The following is a 17,891-nucleotide window of genomic DNA, read 5'->3' as shown; positions in this document are numbered from 1 at the left end:
TCCAGTTAGTCATGCCTCAAGATCCACTGTCCACATATCTCTGCTCTGCTTGTTGCAGCAAGAGACTGGCTTTGGGGAGCTGCACAATGGGCTCATGGCCTTCTGGCGTTCAGCAAGCATCAATCAAAGGAAACATGACAGAAAAAGATGGTAGGATATTTAGCCCTGGTCTCCCCCTCTATGAATATCTAGGTGCTGGCTGCATGGCATCTTTCTCCCAAGGGCCACAGCTTCTTCCAGGGCACCTTCCCATACATCTCCCCTCTGAGTGTCCGGGGTGACTATTTCTGCCCCTTGACCAGGAGTAGTGAAAGCTACCCTGCAATCTCAGGGTACTGCATTACCCTCTGATTTGCCAAAAGAAAAAAAAAATCTTTGCCTACAACGCTGTAAACAATGTAACATTAGTTAAACTTTCCTCAAATGATTTAGTTTGCACCTGCTGTCTCTTTCCTTCTGCCAATGCTGATACATATCTAGAAGTAAAAAAAAAAAAAAAAGGGATGAATAGAAAATGGTTCCTGCTGTCACAACATGAAATCGAACATATAGGACCAGCTTCATGGACATATGACCCGTGCAGTTGCACAAGGCCCTGGGCTCAGAAGGGTCCCGCTCTTGGTCCAATACTCTTCTGTCGCCATCTTGAAATTCTTAATAATTTTTGAGCAAGGGGCTTGAGCTTTCATTTTGCACCATGCTCCACAGATTACATAGGTGCCCCTGCAAATTGGTACAGGTGTTGGATACAAATACAACGTTAATAACAGCAAGGGACATTATTGAGGTCTTACTATGTACCAAATACTGTTTTTAAAAGTGTATGCATTCTAACGCATTTAATTTTTTCAAAACCCAGTTAAGAAGGTGTTATTATTATCTGCACCTCTTAGACAAGGAAGCAGAGGCACAAAGAATTTAAGTAACTTGCTCAAGTCCACGCTGCTAGTAAGTATAGAAAATAGGATTCCAATCCAGGCGTCCTGGCTTCCTCTATGCTACTCTACTTCTGCAATGGAAGCACAGAAAAGAAAGCAATGAGGTTAAATTTATAATTAATCTTTAAAGTCATGTGAGTGCTAATATGTCATGAACTTAGGATTGTGGAAATGGCTGTGTCTCCTTTATGGAAAGATTAATCACAGAGCCACAACAGGGACAGAAAATCTGTGCACGACAATGTGGAGCTCATATCGTGATAGCATAAAAATAGCTGAAGGATTTTGTAAATGTTAATAAATCTTTTCTTGATTTTGACGTTGTCTTATGGTCCTGAATAAAATCTAAGTAGGATTTATATCTGTTGATCCTGACCTCTTTAAACTATTTCCTTTATTCCTAACAACTCCAGGAAACCTGTTTAACAAGAACAATAAAAGTTGTTAACATTTACTTCTAGAAAGAAATTAAACACAATATCTAAGAGAAAGATTTTCTTTGTCTTAGAAATTATAAAATAGCACATATCTTAGTTTAATTTCTATATCGAACTATTCAGAATTATACAAGGTTTAGGTTTCTAAGTTTTATGTGATATTTACTGCTTTCCAAGCAGAGAATAATAGTCTTTTTGGTTAGGAAGGTTTGTTATTTTTGCTGTAGCTGTTGTTTTCTTTCCCCTTAAACTACTAAAGATTTTTCTTAATAATCTACAAATGATTACTTTTCTCTCATTTTTAAACATTGTACACTTTAAAAGATTTCGTTTCTACCTTTTTAAATTACAATTAATGCACCATCATTGGGACAAGTCTCATACAAATCGGGGATTCCTACCTCTTGGTTATGTGGCTTCTTTTACACATCTCTGAATAAGGCAGGTGGACACTCCCACAATTATTTTTATCTTACTGCCAAGCCTTGGGAGCTGAATCTTAAACATCCCAATCTGACAACCAAATCAAAACAGACCCCTTTTTCCTCCAAATAAATGAGCTGTTTGTCAGGGCTGACTGGCATGATTTAAAGGCTATCTTAGCCTGGGGTATTATTTTAAGAGATGAGCAGATGGGGAAAGCCCACAGCCCAGCCAATAAAATATGAACTTAAGGTGCAAAGAAGCACTCGTAAATATTACTTAGAACAAGGGATTCATTGTTTCCCTCCAACCCATTCAGTTGCTCCTCTGATCTCAGCCCCTCTCTGTGCGTCAGGGAACCCTCTTCCTTTAACCTGTGGTTTCTTAAAGCTGAGCTACTACATTATTTATGACCGTAAATGTGAGTAGGCCGTCTGTGTGCTCCTTGTACACGCATACTGGGACAGCCCCCCTCTTTTTCCCCACTTCGGTATTTCAGCGTGTGAGGATGAAAGGGCTTTCCCCTGGAGCTGATGTGGTAGGGGAAGTTGAATTAGCTGCCGTGTCAGTATGAGGTAGACTGAGGATTTCCCAACACCAACCCCCCCCCCCCAACCTGCACAACGCAAAGATCAACCTTTAAGGAGTCATTTCATTCCCTTGCTTTCTTTCAAGTACTTTTAAAAATATATTTTCTTTCTTTCTCATCTCATCCTCATTGTCCTATGCCTCCAACTCTTACACGCGACCTCTTCATTCTGTCCCATCATGTCAACTTTAAAAAAAAAGAAAATAATTTCTTCACAGGAGTGCCATGGGTATGCAATAGAGATAACATAAGCAAAGTAGGGATTTGCATGTTTGATTAGTGTTATTTTCGCTCAACGTTGGCATTTTCCTCTTTGTTGTTTTTAAACTTTCCTTTAAAGAGCTGCTTTTAAATTTTCATTGTTTTATAAGATAGCAAAGGCAAAACACAATTAAATTCTGCTAATGGGATCCTCCTCCGGGAGGGATGAGGAGGCAAAGAAGGATGGAATGATGGAGAAACAATCACAGGAGATGGCAGGAGCTAAGGCAGTTCTGATGCCCTGGGGAGCTTTTCTCCCAGTGGGTGGAGGTTGCAATTGGCAAGTCAGAACCTTTTCCTTCTCTACCAGAGAGAAAACAGGAGACTGTACCTAAATTCTCAAACTGTAACTAATTGATTTTCAACTAACCTATGCCTGTAGCTATGAAGAAAGGAGGACCAAAGGCAGATCCCAGGAAGGGTGGGGGTGGTAAAGCAAGGGGTGCCAAGAAAGCCTAAGGCTAGAGAGACCACAGAACTAAAAGGGAAAGGCCAAAAAATGTTGGGGTAGGGGGAGAGGGCAGTGGTATTATAGAGAATGGAAGAATGAAAGGGAAGGAGGGAGAGGAAGTGGTGGTTGATCCAGTCCCAAATCCTTCTAGCTTATGTGTTCATATCTTCTTTGTGCCAGCTGTAGCCTGAACTTTTAAAACTGTCTATTTGTGAGTGACCATTAAAATTTCCAAGAAAACTTTTTAATGAAACTATGATTATAACTATCTCTGGCAGCCATACCAGTCACTGGACAATCAACTAGCCTTAAAAAAGAACAAGAATCCCTCTGATCATGTTTATGAATGTGAAGGGTGGTGGAAGAAGAGAAAAAAAGGTCTCCACCCTCAGCAAATTCTTTCTCTTCAAAAGTTAAAGGTTGTAAAGAATGATTGTTGCTTTACCCTATATTAATATCTGCTACTCTAGGCATGATTTATAAGTATGTACTATAATGGCTTTACATCATCTTTCTCCCCAACCCATCCCCCACTTTAAAAAAATCTTGCATGTGTTTATGGATGTGTTTATGTTACACAAGTGTTAATAACCCTGTTGGAGAGACTACATAGATAGGCATCTTTAGGTAGATCTGTATATAAATTCCTCTCCACTGGGCACTTGGGTCAGCCAAAAACAACAATAAATATCAATGATGTCTTTCAAATCTGACAACTGAGAACATAAGCATTTTTTCCTTCCAATACCAGAAAAGTTTAATGATTTGGGGAAGTAGGGGAAGGAGGGCTTAATATAAAGTTTTTGAAAGCATTTTTTTCTTTCATGTTTAACATACTAAATCTGTTGTTATTAAACATTAAAAAAATTAAGCATCACATTTGAATCCTTTTATACTTGGAATTGATATATATTCTTGGAATATATCTAAGAAGCATCTGACTTCACTGATCAGTGAGTCAAAAACTACTGATAAACCCAAAGTTCAACTTTTAAAGAAAAATTAACCTAGACAAAGAATAATATTAAAGTAAATTTCCTGTTTTTGTGAGTTTTTTTGTAATTTCCTCTAAAACATCTACAAAGTTATGTCATTTTAGTGATACTATCACTAAAATCAAATAAAATTGGTTCCCAACTAAAAGATCTTGAAATACACCTCATGTTTACCTTTATGTAAATAGAGATATACTTCAATATTGCAAACAGATTATCCAATCATTGCTTTACTTTGCATAGGTATTTAATGCAAACACTAACATCATTTTTTAAAAAGAGTTGGTTAAAAGAGAAAATATTTACTAGAAAGATATCTTTTGTTACTAACAAAATAATGTGACATTAACTAAGCAAAAATTCCCCTTTTCAACAACAGTTTTAGGGAAAAAGCAAAGAACTGAATCTGTAAAAGCTCTATACTATGAGACTAACAAAAGTTGGCCTGAGAATAATAAATACAATAGACAGAACATTTCTCTTCACACAATTAATTTAAATTTGGTTCTGCAAAGTGAACAAATCACTAATATCATTCAAAGGTTAGAATGATGTGTTTGTTTGGTTTCATATTCAGATTTTTACATGCCTGAAAGCAATTTATAGTTTTTTCTTTTAGTAAATTCTAATCTATTTTTCACTTATAACACAAAACTCATCTCACCTGAAATTTAAAAAACATTTTGTCAAATACAATTCTTGAGTTTGGATTAAGTTTAATTGTTCTCGATGAGCAAAATGTATGTTGAAAAAATGTCTTTCTGAATGAATTGTATAAAATCCATTGTTTGACTTGAAAATGACAACATGCAAGCATGCTAAAAAAGGATGCTACTAGATCCTTTATACATAATTCATCTTATATGGGAAACATCAACACATTCTTTTCACATATTTAAATATCCAGGTGATTTCCGCAGTAAAAATCCCTTGCCTGTTGCTAATTTGACTCATTTGCACTTTGTCCCAACTTCATACATATTTTTAAAAGATATTAAAAAATAAAATTAAATAAAATCCTCTTGAATTTTATAAGAACATGAAGCAAGTTGCAGTTAATATGGATATTATATTAAAAAGCATTGAAATTCTTATTGCAGTTAATAATAGTGTTACAAGTTTATCTTTTCTGGGTAATATTTGGCCTATTTTATCATGAAAGAAATACAGAAGTTAAAGATTTTTACTAAGTAGTGATTGGTTGTAAGGTTTGGATATGTTACAAGGAATGATCTAAGGATAATAGAATGGTAGTTTAATTTTCTTCAGAGACTACTAGGAGAAACACCTACTATCGAATCAGTTTGTCAATAATTTCATTTAAGATATTTAGTTTGCAATTATTAAGTAAAGAAGAAACATTGTGGCTTCTTCTAGAGGATAAATCACTACTCAATAGTTAAAGCACAATAAGAATAAATAAATAAAATTTTCTAAAGTCTATACCCAACATTGTTTCTCTAAAGTAAAATGAATAATTGTATTTCTTGGTATAGGTAATAAACTAATAAATTGCTGTGCTATTATAATTTGAACAATATAACCAAAATTTAATTGATTTTAAAATGTATTCTTTAATAATACATTGATAATGAAAAACAGTGCTTAAAAGCACTGAATAAAACTGCTTACTATTGTTTTTGACTTCTTATTCTATGTAGATTGATAGAAAGTAATGACACACAAATGCTAAAATAATATTTGATTCTTTCCTTAAAAAATACTTCTTTTGTGAATAATCAAAATAATTATAATAAAATATATTATAAAGACAAATTCACGACTGAGCTACTGTTTTTTAAAGTATGTAACATAACAAATTCTTCTCTGTCAGATTTTAAGTGACCTGAACTGATTTTTTCCAGTGATTTAACTTACAAACATGTAAATTATGCTAGATTGAATTTTTCTAGTATTGAAACTAATTTAAATTCTTAAATTATATTTTAGAAACACTACAAAGTAAAATGTACCATGAGCCACATTTGCATGCCCCTTATACTGGGAAAATGCAATAATACAGTTTAACTAGAATTAAACTATATTTTAATAGCATAGAAGTGCCAAGTGAAATCTATTAATTATATGTAGAAGAAAAAGCCTCCAGGATACTTGATTAGTGCAACAAATGATGACTTACTAAAACCTAATAATGAGAGCTTTGTCTCTAGTAACATAAAACATATGATTTATTAAGTACCTTATCCTTCATGCTAGGATTGCTAAGAGCAAATGAGCAGAGCATATTAAGTAATATCTATTATAAAAGTACCCATGTGTTATTAAGACTTGTTGCTATCTGACTTTTCACAGGATAACTCTTTTGAGATATCATATGAGGAAGTTTTTAATTAAGTGTATAATAAAACATGTCGATTTTAAGTTAAAGTAGATTATACTTTTTTTTTCTTTTTTTTCTCTTTTTTTTAATTTTTTTATTTTTTATTTTGGCATATTATGGGGGTACAGATTTTAAGGTATCAATAAATGCCCATTTCCCCCCCTCCCCCCAAAAGAGATTATACTTTTAAAAGAAAGTTTTAAAAGTTATTACATTACAAAGTCCTCAATCCTTCCCAGTTGTTTAAATTTGTTGATAAAATTTTAGTCTTCAAAAATAAAATATATGTTATTTTTCTTTGACTGTCAGAAGATAGTAAATTTCACCTTCGGTTTTTACTAAAATATTTAAAGAAAACAATAGCTCTTATAACATCATTTTAAATTGGTAAGCTCTTTACTATTATTGCCAGAGAGAATATTGAACACTAATTTACCATTTGATGTTGTCAATATTTAAAAATTAGCATGAAGTCCTAGCTGTGAGTAAAACATGATTTTAAAAATTACTCACTAATATTGCTGCTATTTACAGAAATTTTTAGTGAAATGTTTTATCTCAAGTAAAAGGAAACTTTTGTATAGGTAAAGACCATGGCAGCATGTTTTACATTTCCCTTGCCTATGAAAAAAATCAAGTAGGAATGACATATTTTAATCATTACAGGTAAGAAATGTTAGATTGAAACTTTTTTTCTAAAATAATTTTCATAGAAGTTCAGAATCCCTTCCTGGATTCTTGCATAGTGATCTTTCATAGTATTATTTGATTTTAGGTAATTTCACATCAATATTATTATGGTAGTTGCTTTCCCTAGTTAAGAATTTTTGAGTATTGTGTGAATATGTACTTATATGTGTTTTAAATTACTAACTAAAAAAAAATGGTTCAGCATGTCCCTTTTACTTTCCCATATGTAAGCGCTTGTTTTTTTTTTTCTTTTTTGCCCATAGCATAACTGTCCTCATAAATTTCCCTTTTTATAGACTACTGCCTTTTTATTCATATAATTCAGCAAGGTTGAAATTTTAACACAATCTAAAAACAGCCAAAGCCACCCAAACTATAAGTGTTTAATTTTAGCTTTTCATATTAAATATATACTTGACTTTGTTGCCTAAGGCAAAAATCTTACCTAGTATCAGTGAAAGAAAGAAAACAGCAGCTAGAAAGGAGAGTTATAGAAAACGACTTTATATAAACATGACCACCTACCAAGCAGCTACTTTACCATTAGGAAAACTTCAACTTTGTAAGAACATAGATTAACAAATAAACGAACAACATACCTAAGTTGACAAAGCTCATAACCATGTCAGCATCATTCAGAAAGTTGGTATCGTGTAGGCTGGCTAGAGGAGGGCTCTGGGTGGTCAGAGGAGTGGTCCGAGATAACTGAATGCGGCGAGGATACCCATTGGGAGAGGCTGGGTATCCCTTTCTTGCCCCTCTGGACTCTCCTGCCAAAGATGCCCTCACTGAGTATTCCGACTCTTCGGGGTTTTCTTCATTGGCCATGGCATTGTATAGGTCCAGCATAAAGAGAGGTGCAGAAGATGCTTGTTTTCCAGGTGAAAATGGTCTGGGTCTGTGAGGCAAACCCAAAATAGAGAGAATTTCCCTCTGTATTTCCCGTCTTTCGTGGTTCCGTAGTCTTCTATAAATAAAACTGGAGTGAACATGATTGTCTCCCAAGCCTCCTTTTGCATAACCCACTAGAACCCAGGAGCTCCAGAGGAAACCCACAACACCTCTAAGTAAAAATACAGTCAGATGCATTTTTGTCCCAAAGCAGAAGTTTATATTTTTAGTTTTTCTTGTCCTCTTAAAAAAAAAAAAATCTAAGTTCCTGGGAGGTACACTTTCCCAGTAGCTGAAAAAACAAATTTACCTATTCTTCATGACAGTGACATTTTTCTGAACACAACATCCTCACTGATTTTCCTGTCCTATTTTAAATATTTTGGAATGTGTCAGGAGTAGTTATTTCTAAGAAAGCTGAAACTCAGATTTCCAATTATCCACAGTTGTTAAAAGAGTTTTTGCTGCATTGATGTAGCAGAAGACGGCTAATATTATTTGATCAGATGACCTATGCATTCCTATATGAATTTATGATAATCAGGCCTTTGGTATTTGAATTAACGAAGGTTGATCTTCTGATGAACTGTAGTTCCCAAAGTGATCTTCACTTGCTGTTGAGTTCTTCTCAACCCTTGAGCTCTTTCCAAGACAAATCTTGATTTCTGAGTCACAGATCTATGCTGATCTGCACCTTGGTGTTGGAATATATATTTGTCCGGCAGCTTGGTGATAACTTTAACATCTTTTGTGGCGTCTTAGTGTAAAATAATACTCAAGGTTGTACTATTCAAGTAAATGTGTTTCCCTGAATTTACTTGAAATCCTTCCTGTAAGTCCATTCAATCCCTTTCTCCTTCTTACTGTTAATTCCACCTCCAGCAGGCACAAATATACCAGCCCTCTTCAAGAGAGATCTAAAGAGTAATGTAAGCACAACCCTGCTGGGAAAGAAGAGGCTTCTCATTGTAATTTGAAACTGGTAAAGCAAAAAGAACTTAACCCTTTTGCTACCAGAAAAGCCTCCATTTTCACAATTTCATAACCACGCATCTAACAGAGAACAGTGATGCATGGAGCATACAAGTTCTGGGGGAAAGAAAAGCCAGTTTTCAAGTAGCAGACTGAAAATTTTGCCACCTATTTTCTATAACACTCTTTTAGATCTTTTTTTTTTTTTTAATGGCATGCACTTAATATACTTCTATATTAGTTCCCAGGTTGTGACTAAATTAAAATGATTTGTCTCAGTTCTATACTTAAGATTATTTCTAGTTTCTGTAAGTCATGAAAGTGTACTTCTTTAAAAATAAAAAGATGAATTGTAAATTAGGGTAATTTGCTGGTTCTTAAGGGCAGCCAGATCTTTCTAAAATAAAAAACAGAGAATTAATCACTAGTCAATATATTCTAGCTCCCAAAGTAGTAGTTATAATAATTCAATCACAGTGATTAGATAACCCAGCATTAAGTGTCTTTAAATACCAAAATTTAAAGCAAAAAGTATATTCATATTTCTCTTATTAAATCAAGACAGATGAAACACAAATATCCTCAGATATAATATCATGATTCTTGTAAGTCATTTCTTTTGAAATGTAGACAGACTTACAAATTAGATATTTCCCACAAATTATACTCAGTTCTTTGATTTGTTTTAACCCATGCAAATAAACACAAATCAAATTTTCTTCATGACTACATGCAGATTAAAATTTGAGTTTCTAAAATTTGATGGAGAAAATGGGAAAAGTGTACACCTTTCTAAAATACCATACTTAATCTGAGGAAATGAGCAAAGTATGTGTTTATCCTTAATGTTTAATGCCTTTAAAATTTGGAAGTCTACAGTGTTTTTGTGCAGCTATAATTTTCCTTACAAGCTCTCACTTAACCTTAGGGCTCACAGTACTTTCATTGTCTGGGATAGTTTTCTGATACCAATGTAAATTTATTGAGCAAATTCTAGAACTGTTATGAAATTTTAATGTTTTTCCTTTACTTTACCTACAGGCGCCTGGTTTCTTGTTTAATTTCTTTTTAAATACTTCCTCTGAGTGTATAAAGAAAAGTCATATTTCTCACAAGTCTTCAGTTTATTGGTGAGTTCAAAACACCGAAAGGGCTTGCAGAATCTTATCGTTTGCATCATTTTTCTTATACAAACTCACTGCACAAAAACTTGATGATTCTATTTAATATTTGCCTTACTGAAAATTCTTTGTTAATAGCTGTGTAGGATGCCACAGTAACAGACTCAAATTCTGACATACATGGAACACCCCTATAAAATAGCTATCACAAAGAATAGCAGTAATGTAGGTTGGAAGTAAATGAAGAAATACCATTTCAATCAGAAATAGTTTAAATTGCTAAAACTCTTGAAATTGCTTATTTAATATTCAAACCAAACTACAAATTGTTGGTCATTAGTACAGATTCAAATCAATTCCTTTAAGGCAAAAAGCTTCTCTTCTGCACTTACAAAACATGTTCCAGATAAAATAGCCTACTCAATTTTCTTCTGTATTTTAAAATAAATTACCAAGTTTATGAATTTGTTTCACATCTCTAAAGCACAGCATAGTTACAAAGTAAAAATTGATCACACTAGAGGAAGAAACAACTCTTATTATCTTCCATATGTGCTGATTTTTCCCCCAAGATACATGTGAAAAATAAAAATGAGACTAGGTGTCACGAGTCTCAAAAACTCATTTTCCCAAAGCATGATTTATAATATCAATTAATGTAATTGTAATTTAATTGCTTAACCAGGCATATAGACTACAGCTATATTGGAAATCAGTTGCTAATGTTCTTGGTCAGAATTTTTAGTACCTACCACTCCCACCTTCCCTTCTAACTCAAACTAGATTTGGCAAACATTCATTTTTAAAAAAGATCAGCATGTGCAAGGAGAGAAAGAAAATAAAGGAAAACTCTTCCAGGAACAAAGGGGAAATGGTAACCACCAAATGAAAAGTCAGGTTTATTTTCAATTAAAAGCAAATGTATTTTACCACATCATTTGGATTTCCAGGTAGATCTGTATCTCAGTATGTGACAGCAATTTGAAAGATATTTTGCAACTGCAAGGCATAAACATTCCAAGTTTCAGAGCATGTATTTAAACTGTACAAGGCCTAGAATATACTGAATAAGCATATGCTGAGAAAGAAGATGTGGGGACAGGAGAAACACCCAGGGCATAACAAGAATTGTTCCTGAAGATAAGTATGTTTTGCAAAAAGGAGCCTTCATAAAAATACACAATGTAGTATTTGCCTGGGTATATTCTTATGTAAGGGACCTTCTGGTAAGGAACAGAGATGATGGAATCCACATAAGACTTGTTTCTCCACTGTCATTCTTTCTTTTCATTTTTCTCTTTCCTTCACTAACATTTGACACATTTAATCCATAGATTATACAAACTAGCTATGTCCAATCAACCATTCCATTTTTCCCCCAGCTTTTCAAAAGATATTTGCTCCAAAGAAATTTGAAACATTTATAAGTCTGTTTTCGTTCTAGAAAAGGATCTTCCTATTTCACTTCTGGTTTTCTGTTGTTGTGGCTCTTTTTCCTTGAAACAAAATCTCCTAATAGAAAAGTTTGAGTGCAGTGAAAGATAGATACTCAATGGAAAGGGCATCTGCATTCTTAAATTACTTCTCAAGTTTGGAAAATAATTCAAAATCATTTGAAGATGATCATAAAATTCCTAAGCAGAGCAATCTTAAATTGTGGTGGAGGGAGTAAGGGGGAAAGGTGGAAAGAAGACCACTTGGACATTGAAGAGCTGGCAGCAGTGGGAGAATTCAGGGAAAAGTATACTCTTCCGGAAACTTTTTGGTGAATACATACACAGTGCAGAACAGAGCAGCATCTGTGATATTAAATTGCTTCAGTTCACCCTCTTTTTGAGCAAAAACCATAGCACACATATAAACAGAGAATATGGTGTGGTCCAAAGAAAGACAGAGCAGTGCTACAACACCACCATCTGACTTAGATTTGCCTGCTGTAACCTGAAAGCGATCCTAATCATGGGCAGCCTATACTTTTTGTCTATCTGGTTACTAGTTGTAGAAGGAAACCTTGGAAAGGCATAATAAAATGCAGTCACCAAAACCTTTTGAAATGTTTGGTATTATTTTTAATGGATGGTGACATTACTGAATAGTTTTAAGTGAACAGAGGATTTTTCAATATGCTTTGTATTATTACATGTTCCTAAGATTGTTTTATATTATTTCCTGCAAGTAGCTATTCCAATAGTTATTTTAGGGAGAATAATCAAGACTTAGTAATTAAAAATCAGACACAGTTAGTGAAATAGCAGTTTAAGGATTGTTTCTGATGAATAGGCTCCAATTAACTCATCTCAAACCAGTTATTTGGCCAGATGTTTTTACCTATCACTCAAATTGACAGATTTTACATAATTAGATAGGCTGGCCATTAAGCAGTTTTGTAGTCAGCCATGAAAGAATTTGTTCACTTGTAGAACACTTTATGATTTTAAAAACTCATATATAATAACCCAAGATTTGGAATTATTCATTCATTTATTAATTAAGCAAACATTTATTGTATCTTATGTGATGATTATGTGCTAAATGTTGTAGATACAACCAAAAAATTTAAAAAATTATGCTCATCCTCACAGGATTTATTATACACTTATTATACAATCAAATAATATTATCATTCCAATAAATTTATGGACAAAAAAGTATTATTTAAATGTAGTTATTAATCAAAGGAGATTTCTACATTTTTCTTGAGATATTAGCTAGAATGCAAGATGCATGAAAATAGGTGCTGAGTGTATTTTGATCACGAGTGCAAAACAGTACCTATTAGTAACTCAATTAATATTTGTCAAACAGTCCTCTTTTTTTAGCAAAGATGGACAGTATCCCAGAGATATTTTAAGACCAATTCTCTCTGAGAGCAAAGTCATAAGGATTCATTAAGGTCATGTGTTGATGAATTTCTGTATCTCTTAGTAGGTAGGTTCCCCTAACCTTCTAATGGCTTCTTTCAAGAAGAAACCAGCTTATTACATGTCTTACCCTACAGTTATGAATCTAAGTACAAATTTGTGTCAATAGTATACAATTGTAATGACTCAGAAGGAAAGGTATGGTGTAATGAATTACATAATTACATTAGCACTTGTAAAATACATTGGCCTATCCTTACAAGGAAAGCCCTTTGAATTAAAGTAGCCCCTGATCTGAATGAGCACTTCTATACCTGTCAATTAATGTGTCATTCCTATGAATTCTAATGGCTTATTTTATGAGTTTTTGTTTTCTTTTGTTGATGCTGTTTTTATGGCCCGTGTTACAATGCAAAGAGCCCAGAAAAGGACCACTTTTTGTTTAACAAACATCAGTAATTAACACCACACCTGCTAAGCCTCAGCAGGTATACACAGAGATGAAACCCACCCCAGACACTGGGATAAGACGTTCACTGAGAAGGTCCAAAGCATGGAAAAAGGCACTTAAGGCATGCTAGTGATTACCAAAGTAAAAGCTTTTAAACCCACACTCTTTATACCTCACACTTTGCAGATGGCCTAACTACTACTCTAACTACTAGTATCTTACCAATAAATGGACCAATTCAAAACCTGTAGGAGTGTAACAGTTCAATGAAAGACACAACTGCCAATTTACCTCAATCATTCCCACTAACAGCATGATAATCTTCAGTAAAAAATAAAATCTATAAATGTCACTAGTCATGTGTTCGAATGAGACGATTTGAAGGAAATTTAGAAATTACCTAATATAAAATTGCCTTGACAGCATACTTATTATTATCTGTAATGTTTTAATTAAATGGACATATTTTTCCATAGTATCCTTTTTTCCAGGAAATAAACAATATTTTATAAAATTTTCAAAAGCTTTAGGATAAATTTAGCCCCGAATATAACACAAAACATCAGCAATAAAAGGAATTTGTGAATATGTTACTTAAGATCCATTAATATTCTGCAACATGAGAGGATAAGGACTCTGTTTACTAAGTCATGATATACTGCAAAAATGAAACTAATAATGAGGAGGATGGACAATTATTAATACTCAAGCCGTAAGGATATAATATCCCTCTAACACCAAGGTTCTCAAACCATGCTGCACATCAGAATCACAAATTGGGGGCAAGAGGACATTTTAAGAAATACTGAGGGTGGGGTCACACTCAAGACCCTAATTAAATCACAAGTCTTGGGGGGAGAGGCCAAGAATCAGTGTTTTTTAATACTGATTAATAGGTAGCCAAAGTTGAGAACCTCTAATAAATAGTCTTGGCAACATAGAAACCACTGCTCATATAATAAGACTATGTTTCAGTATTATAATAAGAGTTTCCAAAACGATGGATTTTTTCACTTTTCCCTGATTGCTGCTGAGTTTCCATGGTATATAATAAGTTGTTCTTTAAACAAATACACAATGCTTTGTCCAGAAAAACTTTTGCAATCATTTAGATACTAAATATTAGTTCCTTCTGCACCTACCACAGCAATAAATAAAACAGGTCATCCCCGCTCTTCCCAAATTTAGAGGTCAGATGTTTCTAGAACAATTTCCTTAGATATTTGTATTTAAATACTGAGCAATTTCTTATCCATAAAGTGCCGCTGTATCATAAAGTGACTACGAATGTATTTTTCAAAATTGGAATCTACTTATTACACAAGTCCTCTTGGGTCATTTGTAGTAGTTCTTTCTTGGATTTTAATAGAATGTGCTGGCTTTTAGAGTGTGTGTGTGTGTGTGTGTGTGTGTGTGTGTGCACACACTTGTGTTCCTCAGCAGTGTGTGTTTATTTCTGAAGTTTCCCCTTATACTAGATCTCTTTTCAATCTTCATTCCCAGTTACTTTCTGTATTTAAAATATACAGATTCTTCTCTTCTTAAACCTTGCATTCTCTTTATATCTTTTCCTCCTCCATTTTACAATAAACTCTTTATCCCTGTGTGTCCATTTTTAAAAACCTTATCCCTCCTACTTTTCTTATCTAGAACTCTCTTTCAAGTATGTAACTGTTTTCTTTATCTCTCGCCTTTCACCACCCTTCTTTTCCTAAAGAGAGGGATTCCATTTTACCCTTCCCCCTCCTAATCTCTAGTTCTTTCTTCTTCCTTCTAGAACAGTTGTATTTTTTATAGCTGCACATTCATCAGTAAGGCTGTGATGACAATATAACAATATTCTACCCATCTGATAAATGCATTTTACCTTAAAAATGCTTTTTTGGAGCCAGATGCAAATATTGTAGCTTATCAACCCAACTCTAGATCAGTGTTTTCAGATGCAGATATTAGTCTTTTTTTAAATATTCACAATTTTTTAACTATTTCTGGCCAAAATGATAACTATGACAAGACTTATAATAATAACTCTGAATTTGTTTGTTTTTTTTTTAAAGATGAGGTCTCACTGTGTTGCCTAGGCTGAACTGCAGTGGCTATTCATAGACACAACCATAGTGCACTACAGCCTCAAATTCCTGGTCTCAAGCAAACCTTCTGCCTCAGCCTCCCTAGCAGCTGGGACTATAGGCACATGTCACTGCACCAAGCAATAACTTTGCATTTTAATGAGATATGCAGCTTCATAGTCAAAATAACCTAAACAGCTACTGAAATTATATCCTAATCCATACCTAGCATAATTGATAATTATGCTTTGAGTCCAAGGCATTAACTTATTAACATGCAATATTTTTGCATACTGTCATGAAATACATTTAATAGTAAACTCCAATATGCAATAGCAATTAATACTATATCTTCTAAAATGTCTTTTAAGACTTTTACTCCTTTTCCTAGAAAAATTCACTAGCTATTATGCTTACCAATTGTATTTTATCTTCTGGCCATTTCTAGGGAATTAAAATTAAGCCAAATTTTCTACAATTTCTATTATAATCTAGAAATTCCTCATATGTAGATAGACTAGTATATATTTTCAAACATGCTTCTTAAATGAATGATAAAGACTCATTAGTTAAAGATCAGTCTGATAATATCCCTCAAACAGAGTGAGACAAATATTAACACTCACAACTGGTCAAATTTTTCAAGAGGTCTCTCTGTGGCAAGGATTATTTTCACAGAAATCTGGAGGAGTTTGAATACTCTGAGCTTTTTCTGTTCTAACTATACATATTTCAATGGGTATTTGGCTCTACAATTACAAGCCCAAGACTATGCTAGCATAATACCCGTATCAAACTGAAGTCTAAATCATCCATATATACTGGAATCAGAAACTCTTAAAAGGATAAAACCAATAACTACAGGGCATGAGCTTAAAACTCATAATATTTACAGTATTATCTTTGCAATTATCTAAATGCCATCTGGATACTTGGCTCTTTCTGGTAGACACTCACTATACCTTATCACCTAACATGTGTTCAAAGAATGTCATAAAAATTCTTCAGTTCCCATTGCTTATAAGTTTTGCACTTCCATGAGTTATGTCAAGGATGTTTGAGGAAGCAGGGTGCTTGGCAAGAAAAGTGCATGGAATTTACAGCCAGGAGAGTAGATTTATATCTTGGTTTTGCCACTTTCTGTCTGAATGACCTTGAAAAATTCACTTTGGAATCATACAACTAGAGATTAATATTAAAGAGTCACATATCTGAATCTAAGTTTATCTGTAAAATAGGAAAAAAAAAAAAAACAACACCTTACCATGGGGTTGACAAATGCATTCAAGGAGAGCATGGATGAGAAAACACTTCATAAAAGTCAACATGTTTCATAACTTATTATCACAGACACATGGCCCAGTAAAATTGGAATTCTTGCAAGCTTTTACATTGAATAGTCCACTCTAAAAAACTCAATCCACTCTGAGACTCCATGTTTGTATTCCTGTTTAATCACTTGATGAAGAGAAAAGAATTTAAGAATTACTTTGAAAAGACTGCTTCTTCCCAAAATAAGGTTGTTATGTCTACAGATAGACGAAGTTAGACAAAGCCAGGCATTTTATGCTGTTATCTTTATGCACAATCTCCTCACATCTTGGAGGACATACAGCATTTCTCTATTTAGTGACATTTTTTCATTGTTTCATCAGTCCATCTCAAATGTCTTCCTACGGTATGCCAGTGCAGTGGCAATAGAAAAAATAGGCTTTATTAATTAACTGTTCCTCCACTGCACAAGCAAAAAACTTAAAATGCACATCTACCCTGAGGTTTTCCATTAGTGTTAAGGGAAGTAGTCAACTTCTGAACACGGTGAGGAAAAGAGATGAAGAATCAGCTTGTTCAGCTTTGAAGCAAGTAAGCAAAATACAACTAACTGAGCTGGGAAAATGGATCATTTGAAGCATGTAGGTATCTGCCTGCAAGATGTGGTATTCAACAATGGAGACATTTACACAACTGAGAGCATGGTTTTTGCTACTTCCTAATTTGTTACATGTTAGAAAGATCACTTAACACCTCTGCCTCAATTCCTTCACCTTAAAACATGGGATATTAATAAGATATATTCGAGAGGATCATTATGATTCTTAAATGACACAGTATGTAAATGTTGTTTCATAAATGTAAAGCAATCTTGTGACAGCATTTGCCACCATGTGTTATTCAGAACACTGTCATTGAGAGGTATACAATTTTCATGCCTTTACAGGGAGATTGGCCAAAGCATTTGGCAGGCTCCTGCACATTTAGATTAAACAAAGATTGTGGTGAAGAAGAGTTATAGTATGCAGCATTTTTTCAAACAAATTTTACCCTGGAAACATTTATCTAACAAGCTGATCACTGTTATGCAAAACATATCCTAAGATTGATCTTCACCCTGAACATTTGG

General features: G+C 33.9%; 1 protein-coding gene across 1 annotated transcript in view; it reads right to left on the bottom strand.

Moving 5' to 3' along the window:
- The window catches only part of BMP5 (bone morphogenetic protein 5), a 123,980-nt gene extending 115,038 nt beyond the window's left edge, over positions 1 to 8,942 (bottom strand). Inside the window, exon 1 of the mRNA XM_012780792.3 lies at positions 7,725 to 8,942. Coding sequence (XP_012636246.1) covers positions 7,725 to 8,214 — 490 coding nt within the window. The 5' untranslated portion in view covers positions 8,215 to 8,942. The remainder of the gene's footprint in view (positions 1 to 7,724) is intronic.
- Between the last annotated feature and the right edge of the window lie 8,949 nt (positions 8,943 to 17,891).

The sequence above is a fragment of the Microcebus murinus genome, chromosome 5 (assembly GCF_040939455.1).
Source record: "Microcebus murinus isolate Inina chromosome 5, M.murinus_Inina_mat1.0, whole genome shotgun sequence".
NCBI lineage: Eukaryota > Metazoa > Chordata > Mammalia > Primates > Cheirogaleidae > Microcebus > Microcebus murinus.
This window is presented reverse-complemented; position numbering and strand designations above follow the sequence as displayed.